At 37.1% G+C, this 20,451-nt stretch overlaps 2 protein-coding genes across 10 annotated transcripts in view; one reads left to right on the top strand and one right to left on the bottom strand.

The window, feature by feature from the left end:
- The window catches only part of LOC117413492 (glucocorticoid receptor), a 60,315-nt gene extending 57,005 nt beyond the window's left edge, over positions 1-3,310 (top strand). For all 4 annotated transcript variants that reach the window (XM_058996977.1, XM_058996976.1, XM_034908484.2 and 1 more), the window contains one exon: positions 389-3,310. In XM_058996977.1, the coding sequence (XP_058852960.1) occupies positions 389-541 (153 nt within the window). In that variant the 3' untranslated portion in view covers positions 542-3,310. The remainder of the gene's footprint in view (positions 1-388) is intronic.
- Positions 3,311-7,948: 4,638 nt separating this feature from the next.
- The window catches only part of LOC117412853 (rho GTPase-activating protein 26-like), a 58,143-nt gene continuing 45,640 nt past the window's right edge, over positions 7,949-20,451 (bottom strand). For 2 of the 6 annotated variants that reach the window (XM_058996974.1, XM_058996971.1), the window contains exons 21-25: positions 17,507-17,554; positions 14,712-14,747; positions 13,613-13,723; positions 13,138-13,229; positions 7,949-10,518 (exon numbers count right to left, since the gene is read on the bottom strand). In XM_058996974.1, the coding sequence (XP_058852957.1) occupies positions 10,430-10,518; positions 13,138-13,229; positions 13,613-13,723; positions 14,712-14,747; positions 17,507-17,554 (376 nt within the window). In that variant the 3' untranslated portion in view covers positions 7,949-10,429. Of the gene's footprint in view, positions 10,519-13,137; positions 13,230-13,612; positions 13,724-14,711; positions 14,748-16,999; positions 17,148-17,506; positions 17,555-20,451 lie in introns of those variants that run through there. The other 4 variants (XM_058996973.1, XM_058996972.1, XM_058996975.1 and 1 more) reach the window with 4 other exon arrangements.

The raw sequence follows: 20,451 nt of genomic DNA, 5'->3' as shown, positions 1-20,451 counted from the left end.
CAGTGGACTAGTTTAATAGTCATTAGCATAGATTAGATTGACTATTTGGAGTAAAAGTTTTGAGAAATCAAGCCGAGAAATGTGCAGACTGATAGACGCATCAGCCAAAACCTTTATACTTGACTTTGTTTCTTGTAAGTTTTACCTTATACTTTGTAATGTCTGAATTTAAATAAACCTGTTACACATTCTTAAATAATAATAGGTTATCTAACCAATACCTATGAAGAAAACATTACAATCATTTATACACATATGGCAGCATGCCTGATCACCACTCTCCTTCATGTCCTCACTAAATCAGCTTTTTTTAAATTTAGTTTAATTTTGTTGTGTATTTTTTGTTTTGTCTGAGTTTTTTTTTTTAACCTCCTGTTCTCTCACACAGTTGGTTGGTGGACTTTTAAATTTCTGCTTCTACACGTTTGTGAACAAATCACTCAGTGTGGAGTTTCCTGAGATGTTGGCTGAAATGATCAGCAACCAGTTACCAAAATTCAAAGCCGGGAGTGTCAAGTCACTTCTTTTTCATCAAAAATGACTGCCTTACAACATGAAAAATTGCCTTAAATGATCTGTGCTTGTTGTTTCTATCCCTCTGACTGTCATGCTTGGAGTATAATGCTCAATTGATTGTTTAGGCACAGTATGCACTACATGCGGTTCACAGATGTCAGCTTGGGTGCTAAGGATGCTGGCAGATCACCACTTGGAAAAAATAATAATTCATTAGATGGTGATTTTGCTTTTAAACTGCTGGAATGTTTAATTGGCCAGAAAAAAAAGAAAACATTGTACTTTTTTTTTCAAGAATATTTTGTATAGTTAAACTACAGTATAAGATTTGAATTTATGCATGCAAACTGATAGAAGTTTACAATTGTATATCAGAAAAGGGAAAAGCTGTGCCTTTTATTTTTAAAAGCTTTTGCCGTCCTGATTTTCGCCATTTTTGTAACAGTCCACTGTCAGTATGTTGCACACAGAAGGTTATGCTTGCTTTCCTTATTTGTATGTATTTTTTTTTATATTACTTGCACTTTTTGTGATGATTAACCTTTTGTTTTAAAGCCATCTTGGTTTCTTTTGAAGTGGGGCAGCTGGAGATCTGAAATAAGTGATCGTTACGCATTAGATGTGAGAGAGGTTGTTTTTCCCTTGCTGCTTTGGTATGTTTCGTTTCCCCATGTTTGATCCCCCACCAGCACCCTGATTTTTGCAGATCCCATCATTGCATTGTATTCTATATCCATGTGTCTAAAAAAAAGTTTTGATCTCCTCTTCATTGCACAACACATGCTTGATGATAAATTAAGCAAAAATCATTGCGTGTTGGGTGATTTTAAAGCTGATTTTAAATTTCATTGTTGATGCACCGGCTCAGTGCTGTCTAGGCTGGCAGTTCTTTTATTTTTTACGTCATTGTTTTTTTTTCGCATGCTGTCAAAGTTTTGTAATTCTCAGGCATCTGTTTTCTCTTCCCCACCTCTAAGGCAATGTTTCCTTTTATAAATATATCTTATCCAGCACTGCTTTATTACCAAGCAGCTCCATGTTGGCTTATTTGTTATTGTCACTGAGACACACATGTTTATTCCAGTTAAGCCTGATTCCCTTACTGTTTAATTGGTAATTTTGTTGAATGTCAGTCCATTTTTAGACATTGAATGAAGGGGGATATATAAAATAAAAAATACATACAGCAATTGTGATGCTGTGATATATCAATTGCAGTATAGTGTTACTGTTAGTATATTAATAAGTATTTTAAGTATCTTATGAAAGCAATTTACATCCATTACTTAAGCGTATAATGAATGTTAGTGAAAGTTCTCTTAAGATCAAACTGGGGGAAACAAGTATGAAGCTTATTAATATCAAAGAGCAGACAAATGATTCTAGCCTGTTGTTTTAAAGTGTGCTGCCTATCTTACTGGCATGTCATCAGTGTATTCTTACAGCCAGCTGCAACAAGTTAGCAGACAGGTCTGTCTGTACAATCAGCATGGGATTTTCCACCGTTTTTCACACATTGTGCTTGCTCAAGTTCTATATTGGAGAAGAGATGAGCGTTCAAGTCCTCTGTTGTTGATGGTTTGCTAGATTAATTTCTGTAATAAATACTGGGGTCCGGTTTGGTTTGGACCTGTCGCATCTCATCCCTCCTGTTTCAAATCTCGAGTGCCATACAGTTTGTTACTTTTTTTTAATTTAATGTAAGTCAGAAACTGTGCTTGTCTTAACAGACTGCTTTTGTTAAAAACTCTGAAGGCTGCAGAACCCCCTTCAGCCTTTAAATAACGCTTACAAAACAATAAGGCAGTCATGTGATCAAAAGGTATGGTAATCCGCTTTGCAAAACAGATTATATTATATTCATTTCAACAGTTTGGACTCTTGTTGCACCAGCTTACAGACGTTTGCAGTATAGACGTTCTTAATCACATCACAGTCGTGAAAAGCATAATATACAAAATAAAATGATAACCAGCATGTTTCCATGTTTATTCACAGTGTATTTTCCATACGTTTTTATATAAATTACTAGCTCTGCAATGTGCTAGAGGGGACTCTGCAGCTTTACACAGCATAAAGATAAATGAATGTATGATACGATTGTACAGTGTAAAGCTGAATGTAATTATTTTTTATTGAACTTTTTCAGAAAAAATATATATATATTATAAACCAGATATATTCTGTAAACAGCAGATGTAGTTGTACATAAATTAGAGAGAGTAACTGAAAAATAAATCTACAGGCAAAAGTAATACTTTTGTTTCAATTCAAATAAGTCAGATGAATATGTTTTATAGAATGGTAGAATGCTGTTTTTAACAAGTTTCAGCATGAGAACTAAACCTACATGCAATACCCTTTAAAAATAAATATTTATTAAACATAAATATATGTTACATTCCTGTTCAGTATTTCTTTTAACTTTACCACTGAAACTAGTAATTTGCTGCAAGCCTTTATGCAGATCATGTTGGGCGTTGCAAGAGGAAACTTACCATGGCTCAGAGTCACCAAGAGTTCTGTTAAGAGGAATGTTGAGGTGGAATTCTCTTTGGGATAAAAGGCATTGTTCTGTGTGAGAATGAAGAATGTAAGCTATTGCAGTTATTTATGTCAGAATTAGAGAACATACCAACAATATGCCCCTTGATAATTTCCTCAGATTTACCCCCAAAATAATCATACCATGTTACCAAGAAATGCATTCACGGTAACTTTCACATGCAGTAGGCATAGGCTGATTTTTATATATATATATATATATATATATATATATATATATATATATATATATATATATATATATAATATAAAATAAATATATATATATATATATATATATATATATATATATATATATATATATATATTACTTCTTGGTAACCAAGAAGTATTCTCTATTTTTATAGTAATGGGACTTTGCCCTCAGGGTTTTATTGGGACTTCGCCCTCATAAATGAAACTTGAACTTTTTAACCAGTCGAAATGGCAAATAAATGTGAAGAGCTGTGAACCGTAAGTCTGTGTGCTTAGAAGCATTTAAAAAAAAAAAAAAAAAGGTTGGCTGTTATCAAACTTTTGTTGTGTTTAACTTGTAAATAGATGTACATTCTTTTAATTTGTTGGGCAAAAATGTGAAAATATACTTTGTGTGAATCTCAGAAACACAATAAAAAAATAAATAGTCCAATACTTCAGTGACCAAAGCAGGTAAAAAGGCGGATATAGGAGGTGGTTTATATATATATATATATATATATATATAATAATTACATTACCTAGAGCCAAAATTTTGTTTAACAAAAAAAGAAGAAAAAAAAAAAAAGTTTTTGACTGTGTTAAATTCTGTGTTACTGTTAAAAGCGGTAACCTAAGGGCAAAGATCTGGGTGTGAAAGTAATCCGTCAATTACAGCTTGGAAATCTGCACTAGTAACAGTTTAAATCTTCTCTATCTTGTATATGAAACCTAGATTACTATACTGAAAATAATTAAGGGCAGATCATATTTCACTGGTGTATGGCTTTCATTTACAGTCTGTTTCATTTGTATTTCAATGCTATAATCCAATGTAAAAATGATTGTGTATTTGTTTTAAAAATAGTTTTCTATGACTTCTTCTGTATTATACTTCTGTAGTAAATGTTGATCTTTTCACTCATTGGATTAAATGTTGTGCTGTTAAGTCTTTCTGTGTGGTACTTTTGAAAACTTTATTACAGGACTTACCTAGGTATAATGTTGAGATAACGAAACACCATTGTAAAAAATGGTTAGTTCAATAATTGTACGCCACTTCTAATAATGCAGATGAAGCAGAGTAATCATACAATAAAATGCGCTTTTCCATTAACGGGCTTTTTCATTCGTTTATTTTTAATTGCAGAACAAAATGTTGGAACGTGGTGTGTTCCTGTTAAATCATTTTGAGATTTGGCGCTATTAGCTAAAACCTACGATGAGAAGATTTACGCCAGTGTTGCCTATGGCAGCATGTACCCTCTTAAAATACATCTACCTAGAATAAATGTTATACTGTTTGATAGGAGGTCGAACAGCAGTCATTTCACCCCTCTGTATGCTCTCCTTTGTTGAGTGTGGCAGCTTGTATTGTTTTCTTATATGTGATAGGGTAGGCGTGTTGCTTATGCAGGTTTGTTTTTCCCTCGTGCAAGGCTGCCAAATTTTAAACCGATAAGACAAATAAAACACAAATGCTCTGTATGAGGAAGATAGATTGGTATGCCACCACGTACGCAGTTATCTCAATATATTTTATTGTACTTTACAATACTGCATGAAAAAAAATTGACTTTAAACCAGTTGGCCAGATATAGATAGATCGTCAATAGCATGTTTATTTTAATTAATACATCCATACTTTTTATTTATTATTTTTTTACAAAAAATGTTTCAGTGTTTACTGTAATTAAACACAGATTTACAGCCACACTCTCCTGTTTAGCTTTTGCTTTTAGATCATTAGTAGGGTTTTAATAGATTGAATCCAAGCCCTTTCTTAACAATGTGGACTGTCCAGATATGGGATGAAAAATGGCTGTCCCATTTTAACCCTTTTCATACCATTAGAAGAATTACAGTAGCGCCATAGTGATGGTGAATAATAGAAAGAATAAACCTCACTAAATATAGTGGTTAATGTACAGTACACCTGATTCAGAAGCCCTGTGTACAAACGAAGCACAGTGGAGCCTAATCCATGGAGGCTCAATGGTCTGTGGTTTCAGCAACATTTGGCTGGTTCGTTAATAACATTCAAGAACGGAAGTTCTCTCTGACTTTGTCATCCAGTCCTGCCCTGGCGTGGTTCATGCTGTTTATGGCTTTACAGAAGTATCTGTGAATATCATGTGAATGCAGATATGAGAACCTTGCAGTAATATGTAGAATACAAGAGTAAGTAACAGAATTAAAAAAATTAATCCATTACTTTGTACTCTAAAACTCAAAGTATCTTGAGTGCCTGTAGCCTACATAGGCTTATCAGTAAAACAGCAGGCATGGGTGTTGTAAAGAAGCAAGATATTAAATATAATTGAGATTTTACTAATCGTTTATTTAAATTGTATTATTAGTATATTGTGAATCTTCGCTAGTACTACCAGACAAACTTTCAAAAGAATGTGTTTTCAAAAGGATGTGTTTAAGAATCCTGGTGTGTAATAAGGTGTCGTGGGAATTGAGAGCTGGAAATGTAAACCACTTTCGTAGGTCTGCGACTGGAACACACTGCCTGAACCTATGAGGCAGACACAGGCTTGGCTAATGAAATTGTCTCATGTAAACTATTATACCAATTTCACTACTGTCCCTAAAACTCTGCTACAGTTTTGGTTAGTATGTTACTTATTTTGAAATTGGTTCTGATAATTTTTTTTTTTTTTGGTTTTACTGCATTAATAACAACAACACTAAAAATGTGCTACACTATATAGATGACATTTGAATGTATTCTATTCCAGTGTTACTGAAGATGAAATCCCAGAGGATTTTGGAGAATCCATCAGGTCACAGTGTACCCTGACCCAGCACAGCACAGTGTGTGCCACAGTCGAACCAGTCTCTCCCTGTGTAAATGCCATACACTATCACATCATGTACTGTCACACAGTATTCCAACCCTCAGCTGGAAATATGTTTGTTTCTGTTGCCAACTGTTTGAGGACTAAAGGACTCTGTTCAGTTACTTGCAGGAGTCCCACACCAGAGAAGTGAAATGGAGAGCGCTGTATGAGACTTTCCTGGGATGTAATGGCTTGGCAGTTGTTTACAGCTTCTTCCTTCTAGCCGTTTTTGACCGATCCCAATTCAAATGTAAACGACGTGTTAATTACAACTTGAAATTTCCATTTTATAATTAAAAGTGAATTACAATAATTTGCCAGGGAGCATGCAGCGTAGATGCTGCAGCGCCTGCAACAATTATAGATTTCAACCCCGCCCATTCTCAGAATCTCAATATCAGCTTTTTACCTCATTTCAATTCAGACTGTTTGTTGTCTTCTAAAAACACATTTTGCAACAAAAATATTTCCTTTACAAGTATCGGTCAGCCCCAAACACAGCCTAGCTTCCTGTACCTTTAAGTTGATATTGTACCTTAATATGTTACTGCTGTAGACCTTCTTAGAACACAATTTATTTCCAATACCTGTCTGGGAACTGGTTTGTACATTCTTATCTATTATAATCACCCCACCCAAAGCTCCCTTATGATAACAGGATCTATTTAGCTGAACAAAATCAATAAGACTAATGGCAGGTCTGCTACCCTGTATAATATACAGACATTTAATGGAAATTACTGTAACAAAAACCTTCAGTAATCCCAGTTAGTTATGCATTCATTTTATCTATTTATTTAATTATTTGTGAAGGAAGTCACATTGCCCTAGCTTGACTAATTCAGGCAAAGTACATGTTTAATGACTCATCCACCTTTAGGTTTAGCATACAGTTGAGAAGAGTACTCCCTGTACTGGCAGCTCCAATGATGTTCTCCTCCATTGCATCTACAGCATGTATGGTATGTTTGTGGCACCATCTAGGCATGTTCTGTAGGTGGCACATTGCAGACCTACACCGTGACCTCTGTTGCAGACTTGCAGCTGCGCACAGCACATGGTAGAGCACCTGCTATGTGGCAGAAAGGATGGCTCTTGGTACAATGCTCCACAAGGGGAAAGCAGCAGAACCATTTGCCTTTTTCATATTCCAATGGGCTTCATTCCCATCACTTTCAGTCACAGACGATGTGTTGCCAAGTCGCACAATGCACTGTACATTTCGCAGGCCTGCTAGAAGCTGCACCTCAATCCCAGCTGCTGAGTTCAGATATTCACAAATGAACTCCCCAGTAATAACAATACAGCCTGGGCAACAAGATCTCTAGCATTGTATGGGAGGCATCTTCGTCCATCTATCAGTACAGAAGACATTAGGAAGCTCTTGTACATCTACAGAAGAGGTTATGTATACTTCACAACTGTTGTTAACTAGGAGGTTAACACACCTCAGGTCATAGTAATGCATTGCAGCTCATTAGATACCACTGTCCATGATATGTAGTCATACTTAACATTTATATTGAATAACAGATTTTAAAATTAGATCTAACAGAAGTTATTTCATCTTCTCTAATAATAATAATAATAATGTTTCTTCAGTGACAAAGGGGCTGATATAGATATATATATATATATATATATATATATATATATATATATATATATATATGAATAAATAAAATTAAAGGCCATATAGAGCGTACAGTTAATAGGTCTAGACATTTGTTTTGCTTTCAATCAGTTTTGATCCTAGGCAAGTGGAACATAGTCTTTTAAGTTAGCCTGAATTTATGACCATTCATTTAAATAAAAGGTGAAGCAGCAGCATAAAAAAAAATCACTCAGATCAAAATATTTTATTCTTCTATGCAATAAATGTATGGCACCCAAAAAAAATCTCCATTAAATGGCGCGATTATCTGCACTATTTACAAAGACTACATTAAGAATCAGTGCCTTTATAAATCCCTTAAAAAACAATAAAATCAGAAACACAAAATGGTAAAAACTTCAGTTTGGAGCTCAAGTGATAACCAGAACAACCCCTTCATTGAACTAAACATGAAACATGTAGCAGTTGACAATTTAAGATTACATTAATATGTGTAATAGCATTCTGGCAGAAGTTTGTATCCCAAATATAATGGATATAAAATGTTAACTAGTACTAAAAAAAAATGTAAATAAAACCACTCTCTTTTTTTTGTGTGTGTGTTTTTTTGTGAGCTGGTCTAATATTGCCAGTACTGATTAAAATGTATAGGAGCCAGTAGCTTTAGTTGCCACCTCTGGTGACAGTCTTGGACCTACGTATTGTTAAAATCAATTTTTCCTTTAGCAACACCACATGTAGGGCTATTGGAAGACATGCCAGAACAAGCAAGCACAAACTGTAATAGAAATACAGACCCGATATACCAGAAACCTCTACCACCTACAAAGCGATTATTTAAAACCAAAATGCATGACCAATGTACCAGTATATCAGTAGATTGACATGTACAGGCCTGCAGTCAGATACCATCATGAAGATGATTTAAGGCAGTAATGCTGTATAAATGGATTGAATTACTGTTGCATCTAAAACAGCAGTTTGTTCATGTGGTAAACAAGATGACGTATCACATTTGGTTCAGTGCACAGAATGAAAGCTACTGCTTAGGCATGGGGAGCGTAATTTAGATAAAGCCTGCTGTGCTTTCCAGTGAGTGATCTCATTAGTTTTCAATGTAAAGATGAGGCGCATATATATATATATATATATATATATATATATATATATATATATATATATATATATATATTCCCTTGCCTGTCACTGCATTTATACGTGGGTTAACACGTGGGGAACAAAGACTGCTTAAGACTTGTAGACATATAGTAACGTCTGCATTTCACTTCTTAATATTATATACCGTAGTAATCTAAAACAACTTTGTCTTTTTTTTTTATACTATAAAAACAAGATTTCTTTTCCAAGGATTAATCTTAGGTGGAGCAGTCACCGATTGTTTCAAATCATATGTCAGACGATCAATGATTCACAAACCCAAGACCTGAAAATCATCCTTTTAAACATGTCCACCAAGTTAAATAATACCTGAGTGAGTCTTAAGATTTAAAATGTACGTCTGTACTCATCAATTGCATGCATCTGTTGGGAACAAAATGGCCTGTCTAAAATGCACATATAAACTCTTGTATGGTTTGTGTGCCACATGTTTCATGTTTCAGTTAAACAATGTTAGTGCTGTTCTTTTGTAGGATCTATCCCTTGGTCAGTATAGACTCCAGTGTAATATACACCAAGTTTGTTCATCTTCCAGTCTAAAACCCATCACTTTATCTCAATCAGAATTATTAATAAGGCAGCATTTAAGTGGACTTAAACACAAAATTACAATTAAAAAGGAAGCTATTTACATAAAACTAAAATGCTAAAGAATAAAGTTAGTATATCTACTATAAAAATATAAAAATTTCTTAGGAAAAGAATCATTACTTATTTACAATCTAAATTGTATCCTCCCCATCCCCCCAAAAAAAGCCATTTCCTCCCCAATGCATCCTTTAAAATGATAATTACAGCTTCATAAATAAGCGAGCGATTCCACATTACTTCAGGAGTACGATTTCACATTGTCAGCCACTTCCACAAAACAAATTCCTTAAAGAGAATGATTTTCCTGGTTTTAAAACAAAAGCTCACATGGAAAAAATATGACTTTAAAATGGTTCCAGTATCCTGTGTGTGTCTTTAAAATGGCCTCCTCTGAACTGTTCCCAACCATAGCCTACATTACATTTAATACTAAGAGCTTCAAGAGAATATTCTTAGAATTACAAATGAACAAACCCAGCGACGGAAATGACTGTGAAAGCTCAGCATATAAAAACACACACATACACACAAAAAACAACTTTAACCCTTCTATACCAGACTCCTTTACTGCAAATTTTAAGACAAGCTCTGTCCTTTTAAAAGACCAAGCCAAATATTTAAAATTGTCTTATTTCAGCAGGTCATCATATTTCAGTAGGGTTTTGTTCCTATCTTACAAGTGTCTATTTCAGTTATTCAGAGACGCCGATGATGTCTACCTGACTGACAGGAGGCAATCAGAAAGCATCAACAAATTGAGCCATCAGGCCACTCTGTATCTAAAACTAAGCCCACCTGTCAGAGTCAAGTGTGACATACTCGTCAGCCAATAAGGTGGCAAGACACCCTGCAGGTACAACCATTAGGAATAACAGCACTCTTCAATAAGGTTCAAAAGCTGAAAAAGGGGGGGGGGGCGCGTGTCACCCGCTGCCTCTGGCTATAAAAACTCCACGTAGTTTTCAGGTATTAATCCCGTCTTCCCTTCCAACATGCCTTCCAGCCACCCTGGTTCACGTGATGGATGAACTGTGGAAGCAGAAACACTGTTTAGATTGTATACCGTGTAAGTCTGCATTACATTACATTACATTACATTACATTACATTACAATACAATACAATACAATGCAATTTATTTTTATATGGCGCCCTTCACGCCATGGCATCCGGTGGGGGGGGGCTGCCAGAAGCTGCTTGCAGTCGAGGAGGAAGTACGGGCTCAGCAGACATTGCTTTGCAGAGGAGATTAAAGACAGTGATTCTGTATCTGTCAACTGGAAAATGAATCCCTTTATCAAAAAGAGCTTAAGAGTTTGGCGATGGGCCAGTCTTTGTAGTGAAGGACGCTGTGATTTGGACTTGTGTTTTGAACGTTGCTGGGCTGGAGACTGGAAAAACAGGTTAACAGCTGGTAAAGGAGCTGCCGGAGTCTTCAATGAAGTTGCAGCGGGATGAAACAATTCACGAGAGCAGGTAGGGAACTCTGAATCCTGGTCGGAGTCGTCCGAATTAGATGAAAGAATAAAGTGGCGTCGGTTAGGCATGATGACTGGAATTAGTCATTCTTTTAACAACATTTCAGAATAAGAACATAAGAACATAAGAAAGTTTACAAACGAGAGGAGGCCATTCAGCCCATCTTGCTCGTTTGGTTGTTAGCTTATTGATCCCAGAATCTCATCAAGCAGCTTCTTGAAGGATCCCAGGCTGTCAGCTTCAACAACATTACTGGGGAGTTGGTTCCAGACCCTCACAATTCTCTGTGTAAAAAAGTGCCTTTTCTGTTCTGAATGCCCCTTTATCTAATCTCCATTTATGACCCCTGGTCCTTTTTTCTTTTTTCAAGTCAAAGAAGTCCCCCGGGTTGACATTGTCTATATCTTTTAGGATTTTGAATGTTTGAATCAGATCGCCGCGTAGTCTTCTTTGTTCAAGACTGAATAGATTCAATTCTTTTAGCCTGTCTGCATACGACATGCCTTTTAAACCCGGGATAATTCTGGTCGCTCTTCTTTGCACTCTTTCTAGAGCAGCAATATCCTTTCTGTAACGAGGTGACCAGAACTGAACACAATATTCTCGGTGAGGTCTTACTAATGCATTGTAGAGTTTTAACATTACTTCCCTTGATTTAAATTCAACACTTCTCACAATATATCCAAGCATCTTGTTAGCCTTTTTTATAGCTTCCCCACATTGTCTAGATGAAGACATTTCTGAGTCAACATAAACTCCTAGGTCTTTTTCATAGTTCCCTTCTTCAATTTCACTATCTTCCATATGATATTTATAATGCACATTTGTATTGCCCGCATGCAATACTTTACACTTTTCTCTATTAAATTTCATTTGCCATGTGTCTGCCCAATTTTGAATGCTGTCTAGATCATTTTGAATGACCTTTGCTGCTTCAACAGTGTCTGCCACTCCTCCTATTTTTGTGTCGTCTGCAAATTTAACGAGTTTGCTTACTATATCAGAGTCTAAATCATTAATGTAGATTAGGAATAGCAGAGGACCTAATACTGATCCCTGTGGTACACCACTGGTTACCTCACTCCATTTCGAGGTTTCTCCTCTAATCAGTTCTGTTTTCTACCTGTTAACCACTCCCTAATCCATGTGCATGCATTTCCTTGAATCCCTACTGCGTTCAGTTTGAGAATTCATCATTACTGTCATTGATTAGATTATCTATGCATGATTCAGCTGCAGCCTACAAGTGCATTCGTAGTCATGATGTTTTTCTGTGTAAAATTGTTAAATAGGCTATGTGTGGGTGAGTGAAGCTGGAACGCAGGATCCTTCACTTTCCTGTCCCCAGCATAACCTGGCCTCTCTGAATGCAATCAGATGCATACTGCATGGGTACAAAGAGCCACTTTGTATAAATATCTTTACAAGTACTAACAAATATGTAGGGAGAAAAGGAATCATCTCTTAACATCATCTACGCCTACAGGAATGAATATCAACGACATGCAGATTAAAGCCTTACTCAAAATAAAACTGCTTTGTAGTTTGAATACCAGGGAAAAAACACCTCCATAAAAACATGAAGGTTTAACATGACTCCAGGGAAAGAGTTCTGCTGAGCAGTGCCAGAGCGTCTGGCTCAGACTCCACATAAATCAGTGATCTGCATCTTTGTATTCTCGATTGTTCGATTAGACTGCAGGTCCTCATGCTACCAATCAAAATTAACAAGTGCTATGCATTACTTACCACAATCTTGCTGTTCAGAAAACTGATAAAAAACAAATTGACACCAAACATGTAGAGTTTACAGTCATTTTGAATCATGAAAATGAAAAGCATATACACTGGACTTCTGAGGTAGCCAAACACTTCTTGGAACAATTTTGAAAGACTGTATTTCAGTTAAAGTGCTATGTGTTTGTGAAAGACATTACAGGTTATGACAACATAAAACTGCATTGACTCCCTTTCAAAAATGACCACTCAACACCACAGACCTGGGAATGGCCATATTAAGCTATTTATTTATTTATTTATTTTAATCCTATTGAATTTGCACTGTTTAAAGAAAGCAGTTTCATCCCCTGCTCAGCTGAAATCTCCTTGCAGTTACTTTATGCACCAGACAACCAGACTATGCTTCATTAAAACCATGAACATGACTCACCGTTATCAAATATAGTGCCGGCAATGAAAGACAGTTCAGAGCCGTGTTCCGCTTTACAGGCATAGAGAGCTCGAGCCTTCCGGAGTGTTGGGCTGCAGGAATAAGTGAATGTGTGAGGAAAATGCAGGGATTTCAGCATGACTTCTTCCAGGATGCATATCATAGAAATACCATTCATTCTGTTACTCAGGATGTATGGGTTCTAGACTCAAAGACTGCAGCATGATGATGTTCTAGAATACCCTCGACTCCCAGTGTCCTGAATGATCAAAACTAATAACTGCAGCGTGAACACAATGCTTGGTATTACCTTCAGCATGCCATGCTTATCTTAATTGTCAAACATACAGAAAAATACTGAGGACTACATCGAAGTGTATGACTGTAACAAGGCTTTGTGACATGGCAGCCAATGCGTGCAGTGGAGGGGAATGGTCCCCTGCAGATTATGTGCGTGAGCAGCTGGGGGACACACCTGACGGGGGAGGAGTCGCTGGAGGTGGAGGAGGCCGGCACGGGGCTGGATGGCGCAGAGAACATCGGCCAGGAGGGGGATCGTGGAGACGTGGGGCTGGGAGATGCCGGGCTGAGAGATACAAACAGGTCCTTGATGTAAGATTTTTCCAAAAAAAAAATCAACCAAGCCCTTTCTTCTTGGGTTACTAAATACACAGAGTCGCTTGGGTGCTTGGTGATGGAATTTGGAACAAAACCCATAAAGCTGTGACTGTTCTTAATGTTCTGTTGTTGCTTTGCAAATCACCCAAACAGCTTTAAAGCCAACCTGTGCTCAAAGAACACAGATCATATTCTGAACACTCAATAACCTACATCTAATTCAAAAGGCAGCTGTGTGTTGCATTGGCCTGTTACTAGAATCAATGCTTCTGAAGGGCTTAGCAATTCCCTGACAAAACTACTCAAGCTTCAAAGATTAATTAAAACATGAATATGTGAGGATCAGTTTTCCCTAATATGCTGTATTTATACAGGTGTACATGTTCTAAAGGTAATTCCACTAGCAGGTTTAGACTCAATTATAGCTGCTGAGATTTAAAAAGGAGGGGGGGGGGGTAGTTTATTAAGAAATGCACTAAATAGAAGCTTTCCTGGCCTGACCATAACAAGCCACGGTGCAAACTGGTTTCCACTCAGCCCAAAGCCATTCTGCAACAAGACTCATTGTGAAGCAAGCACAAAATGAAGTTTATAAAAGCACAGCACATACAATAGCAGATTACAGCAGGGCTAACAGGATTATGAGTTCAGGAGAATGATATTGAAAAAAATTCAGATTCTGAATTTAAGAATCCCAGGTGGCCATTTTTTCCCCTGATTTTAATTTGGTTTATGATACTCTATACAATTCTTAATCTAGAAGAAGTTCTGAGCTTCATATTGTGCAAGTTTTATTTCAGCCTAAAAGGATTGGCAGTAGCAAGAGCAGGACCCAGCCAGCATCTTCATACAAGTGGACAGACTGAACATACATAGCAGGCTGAGATCACAAATCACATGGGGGGAATACCCACAACACCCCATTAAAATAAGGCTTGGGAAGAATTCGTCCTTACCTTGTTGGAATGCTTGATCTGCTTTTGGGATTCAATCTGAAATCACATGAAGAGATGGTTTAATAGGGCCACTTCAATCAAGGCACTTTTAGAGGACTGTCTGAACACCCCCAACTCGTACCTACAACCTTGCATCGATCTGGTGATCCCATAGATACATCCATAACTATAAAACACTCAATAGTGCTGAATTTAGAAACACCCCACATTCAATGACAAATGTTTTGAGAAAGACATTGAGAAAGACTTCTAAGACATGTTGAATCTAAGACCTACAACTATGGCCAAAAGTTTTGCACCACTCTATACAATAACTCATTTTGCTTCATAAAGTCGAATGAAACTTGCTGAATAATCTTACGTTAACATATTGATTTGCATAACACTTTGTAGGTTTCCATGTACTTAACTAAAAAACCGACAATTTAAAAATGAGACATTTCGAAATCTAACGTGAAATACTGTACTGCTATTATGGCTACCGGCACATGATGTAAAATAAAATATCTAAATTATGTTCATATAGTTTATTTTATTTTTTAAATTAATGTCTCAGTTCTAAAATTCTAGGTGATGCAAAATGTTTGTCCATAGCTGTCCATATCCACATTGGGTCCTGTCAAAACACTTTGCATTTTAATGTGTGCCCAAACTCAGCATTCCACTCTGTATAACTCTCTAATTATACTAAGACTAAATAAATTAATATAAATTAATGCAACAGGCAAGCTAATATGCATCATAGGAGTTCATGCATTTTCCCCAGTCTCTCCTCTCAGTATGATCTTCTCTCCTGCATCTGAGGGTCTCAGAAAACATCAGCCCGACATTATTCCCTCTGAAACAGATTTTCAATGACTCCCTATGCTAATTAAAGCAATTTGCACAGCAATACAGTTATTATCTAGAATCAGGTTTGTGTGACCTTTGGAAGAGTCAGCTGGGGCGTATACAAACACAACTGTTGCACATCCAGAGCAATGCGACACTATTGGTTTTAAATGTGGGTGTTCTGCATTGCGTCTGCCGCTGTCAAAAGGTCAGGATGCCCGATTCTCAGTGCACGGAGAGAGAGGAAAATATATGCAGGTGAAATCATCTCAAAACATTGAATATGCCATCAGATCCTTTCTATGAAAGAGAATAGTGAGTGGTACAAGTGCGACAACTACGGTAGTCTATTTAAACCCTGTACTGTGTACCAAATTCAGAGATCTGGAACAAGAAGGTATTTCTCATTTTATTGTGACGCCATTTGTTTATTATTATTATTATTATTATTATTATTATTATTAAATCGTGTTTTTGTTTACTTGTTGGCTTGAGGAAAATGTTAAATATAAATCTATGTTAAACACCTACTTAAAGTCAAATACCGGTTAACAGATATAAAATATAATATTATATACACTGACTTGTGATGAGAACCAAGCACTGCGGAGACAAAGATGTGAAAACCAGTCTCATTTACCTTGTAGATTTAATTAAGGGTTAATTATTATCTTCTATCTGGTGGATTCCCACTACTGTAAATGTCTGCAAGTCACAAAAAATATCCCAATAAAAAAGTCTGACAGGTAACGATAACTGTCACCATGGAAACATCAGTGAGCCTCCAAAGCAGGCTACCGTTAATGTTCTACCCCACTGCTTGGGAAAGTGCTTCTAAGAAGGTAATTGTGTCTGAACAGGCCCTAATCCAGGATAATCCAAGGAGTACTTCATATGGGGGTAAATGGATTCTATTAAAGTGTAATGGGAGATAAGATTTAAGGTCTTAAAAATCGGTTCTACGTAACAGATTTAAAAAAACAAAAACAAACAAACAAACACACACACCAGTCTGCAGCTTTGTTTGGAGACATTTTCAAAACATATATATTCAGTGTTAGGTGATGCGTAAAGGAGTGCTACTCCATTTTCTTACCTCCTATTAACAATATTTTTTTTTTATTTTGGACAGCTAGACACATAACAATGAAGTTGTGGATTAGTGCGAAGCATGGTTGGGCAATATTTCTCCAGATTTTGTTCATTCTGTGGATTCTGAAGCTAAGATGCAGTATCCCTTTTTCTCAGTTTGGATCAGACTCTAAACACATCACATATTCAGCAGTGCGCAAAATTGCTTGCAGGCGGTAAACCCTAAGAATCGGTTTGTTTTCAACCCGTCACAAATTCACCAACCCCTACATAAACCCCGTTCTATATTCTGAATGCCTAGAATTGTTGATAGGTCAGTATGAAAATAGATCTCCATTTTAATTCTGGTGTTCTGACCAACTTACATTTTTGGGTGTTGAAATCCATTATAGAGCAGATGGCTTTTTCCTTTTAACCCATCGCGCCACCATGTTGTTGATTCACCTGATTTGCCTGGTATGTCGCTTACCTCCAAGGCATTCGCTGCCCCAGAATCCCCAAATTTCACACCGCCTAAAATTCCATTGTGGAAAGCATTTCATTTAAGGCACACATGGCTTTTTTTGTAACTCCATGGATCCTGTATTATTATTTTGCAGCCCCAACCTCAAAAATGGGATACTGAATCCTGAATTGAACTGTCTCTGAGCATCAACAAGAACCACTGCCCCTGCACACCAAATGCACATGCTTAACATCCACGTGAAGACAACATCCCACACCAGGGCTAGCTCGCTAGTGTTTGCAGTTACATTTCGGACACCACTGCCTATCAGACCCTGTGTTGGTGCTCAAGCTACGTGCTGTCCACCACCGTGCATAAAGCCACGAGGGCTTTCCTTTAAAACAGCCCACAATTTCAGTACAGTCACCTCTTGAGGAATGCTGCTGAGAGCGTGGCGTAATTTGACCACAGAATCCTGGGAGGGAAAAAGATCAGAAAATGGCTATAAAAAACACAGGTTAAAATCAGGCAGGTAATTTCTTCATACCTTATAAGTTAATGTTCAAGCTCCTTACAGGTATCTTTAAATGGTCAGAAATGGCATCTAAATTGAATCCAGATGTTCAGATTCAAGCCCTTTGGTACGGTATTAATCAATCCAGGGATAATGAACTTTGGGGATGTTAATTAACTAGGGGTGGTCAATAAAACCAAATATTTTAGAGGATTGTTACTCTGCTTTCAAAAAGGGTTTTGTTGACTGCTAATGGGATTTTTGTATAACACATAATGTCACTGCTGGACAGGTCATTTAACCGTGGCAAATATCTTTCACCAATGATATACAAAACCTTTAAATAATAATATGTTCAGATGAATAAAATCAATAAATCTGAGCATTTTAATATTGAATGATTTGAAACATTTCCCAATCCTAACAGATATATCTATTTAATGACAAACACGTGACATGCAAAGGGATGAAATGTTTCAAGGGCCCTTAAAATAATTTTAGCAGTATAGTAAAAAAGTCACACAATAGGTATTTTAAAATACATTCTTGGAAATGGTTGAACTTGAAAATCATTGACACTCTCAGGCAGGATAAGCTTTAAAACATCCCTGACATCACCAGTGAAGCCCCGCCCACCACTGGTCCAGTTCTCTTATTTTCTGAAGTTGGTGGTCTAAGTTTCTGACCTCACTGTTACTAGGAGACCAGAGAACAGCTGGCAGGAAACCAACCTTGGCATGATAAAGAGCAGAAATGTCATTACAGATCATTGAATAAACAGTGCCTGGCTCTATTAGCATCAAATACTTATGCTTTCAAAAGCACAAAAAAACTCTTCAATTATTAATATTGAGTTCCTGAAACTGAGGGCGCTGATATAATGAACCACGGAAGTACAGTGCATAGTGGATCAAGTCCGTCCCCCCCCCTGCACAAACACACAACCAAGCTGCAAATGGCTACAAAGTTTAAATTGGGGAATTCTTGGATATTACTGTAGGTTGCCACATCAGCCCAACTCCCCCCTTGCATACAGAGTTCCAAATAGATTAACAGAAATTATTTTTAGTTGGTAGGTAACAAGCAAGGCTGCCTCTCGCTAACAAACACGATCCTCACAAGTCTGTTTTTATTTTATTGTTGCTCTTTTGTTTTTTTCAGTCATTACTGCTACCCAGTCGTTTTCCTGTCCTTGTCCGCTTCCTGTATCCACTGCAAGCTGCAGACGCACTCCATATTTATTTAAATAGATTTCTTTACTTTGCCTTTCAGTTCAGACATTTACCATTTCCTCTGCCGAAATGATCCCCAGTGGTTTTTATTGTACTTTGCTTTCAGTTTTTGGGAAACTTACTAGAATCTCAAGCTCTATCGGATTGTACACATCTTTTATGTTAAAAAAAAAAAAATAAAAAAAAATAAAGAAGTGTCTACATTTGTAGACATGTTGCCCATGGCTTGTTCTGTGCCAGTACCACAATTCACATTGGCCAGAAAAACCAAAGCATGTGTGACTAACTAAAGTGAATTAATGCCAGACATGTATTTGCAACAATACAAGATAGTTGTTGCTTGTCATCTACAGGATACTATATTTATCAATGTATATTTTGTAATCTATTCACATACTAGATACATGCAGAAAACATTAGCTATTACAATTTGTTTTTCCAATATACTGCCGTGTATTTTGTGAGTGGAGCTACACCGGAGCCCAAATTGCAAGTCTGACAGCTGGAATTTCATACCCCTACTAGGATGTGAAATCCCAGGACAGATGCACCCGATTTCCAACATGATGGCAAGCCAGAGAATCGGGTAACAGACAGAAAGGCAGCATGAACTTGTACTTGGTGGGAACACGTCCATGAGAAAAGCAACTGACCCTGCTTCAGGAGCCAGGACTAAAAAGTGTAAAGCAGTCTCCGATTAAACCAAGTTACTCCGTAGCTTGAAAGAGAGGGGGGCGATCCTGCAGCTAAAACCGAAGACCTCTACCATCCACAAACAGAGCATCTCCACATTTTAGGAATACGAGATGATGTGGTGGAGCTGGTCTCCCCCGTTTGAATCCTCGTTGGATTTGAACCACATTTAAAAAGGATTGTAAAGATCCAGGCGCTGGATGTTGTAATGCAAGGATCTCAGGTCAGAAGGGGACTCTGAACTTGCAGTGGTCTTGAATCCTACACTCAAGAACTCTCCTGGAAGATGTCACACCTGGTCTTTGCTTTAACTAGGAACCAAGAACAGGTATGAGCTGAACTTCAGTTACTGATCAACAGCAGGGTAGAGAAAACAACACTTCATTAGCCCTTGTATCGAGTTACCCTGACCCTGGTGTAACACTCGCTTCCCAGTAGCACGGTTATCCACACCTATAAATAGTTAATCCGCATGACTTCTAACTGCTGAACAACGGACGCTCAGTCGTGTACAAACGAGGACTTACCTGTGCTTGTCTATTCAAAGACACAACATCTCAGACTACCGAGATCATAACGGAAACAATGCTAACGGAGAAAGGGACTTGATTATTGATTATTACACCGTGCAGCCAACAATGGACATTCCACGACAAGGAGAGAATGTTACTCTCAATAACCTCAGGCAATAACCTCAATAACGTGCGATAAAGAATGTCTTCACCAAGTTACAGACACACAGTTCTACAGATTGAATTTAAAATTATGAAATAAAGAATATATTTCAAAACACCAAATATAGTCTTCATTGTTAATCTCACAAATGCTTTTTTGTAACTGACACCTCACCAACATAATCCAAATCTAAATCTTTTCTATGATATCTGCAAGTTCCACAGCAGAGGTGAGACTAAGAGAACCAATGTAGGCACA

Source organism: Acipenser ruthenus, chromosome 23 (assembly GCF_902713425.1).
Source record: "Acipenser ruthenus chromosome 23, fAciRut3.2 maternal haplotype, whole genome shotgun sequence".
Lineage (NCBI taxonomy): Eukaryota > Metazoa > Chordata > Actinopteri > Acipenseriformes > Acipenseridae > Acipenser > Acipenser ruthenus.
Note: the sequence above shows the minus strand (reverse complement) of the source record. Positions and strands in the feature narration are given on the sequence as shown.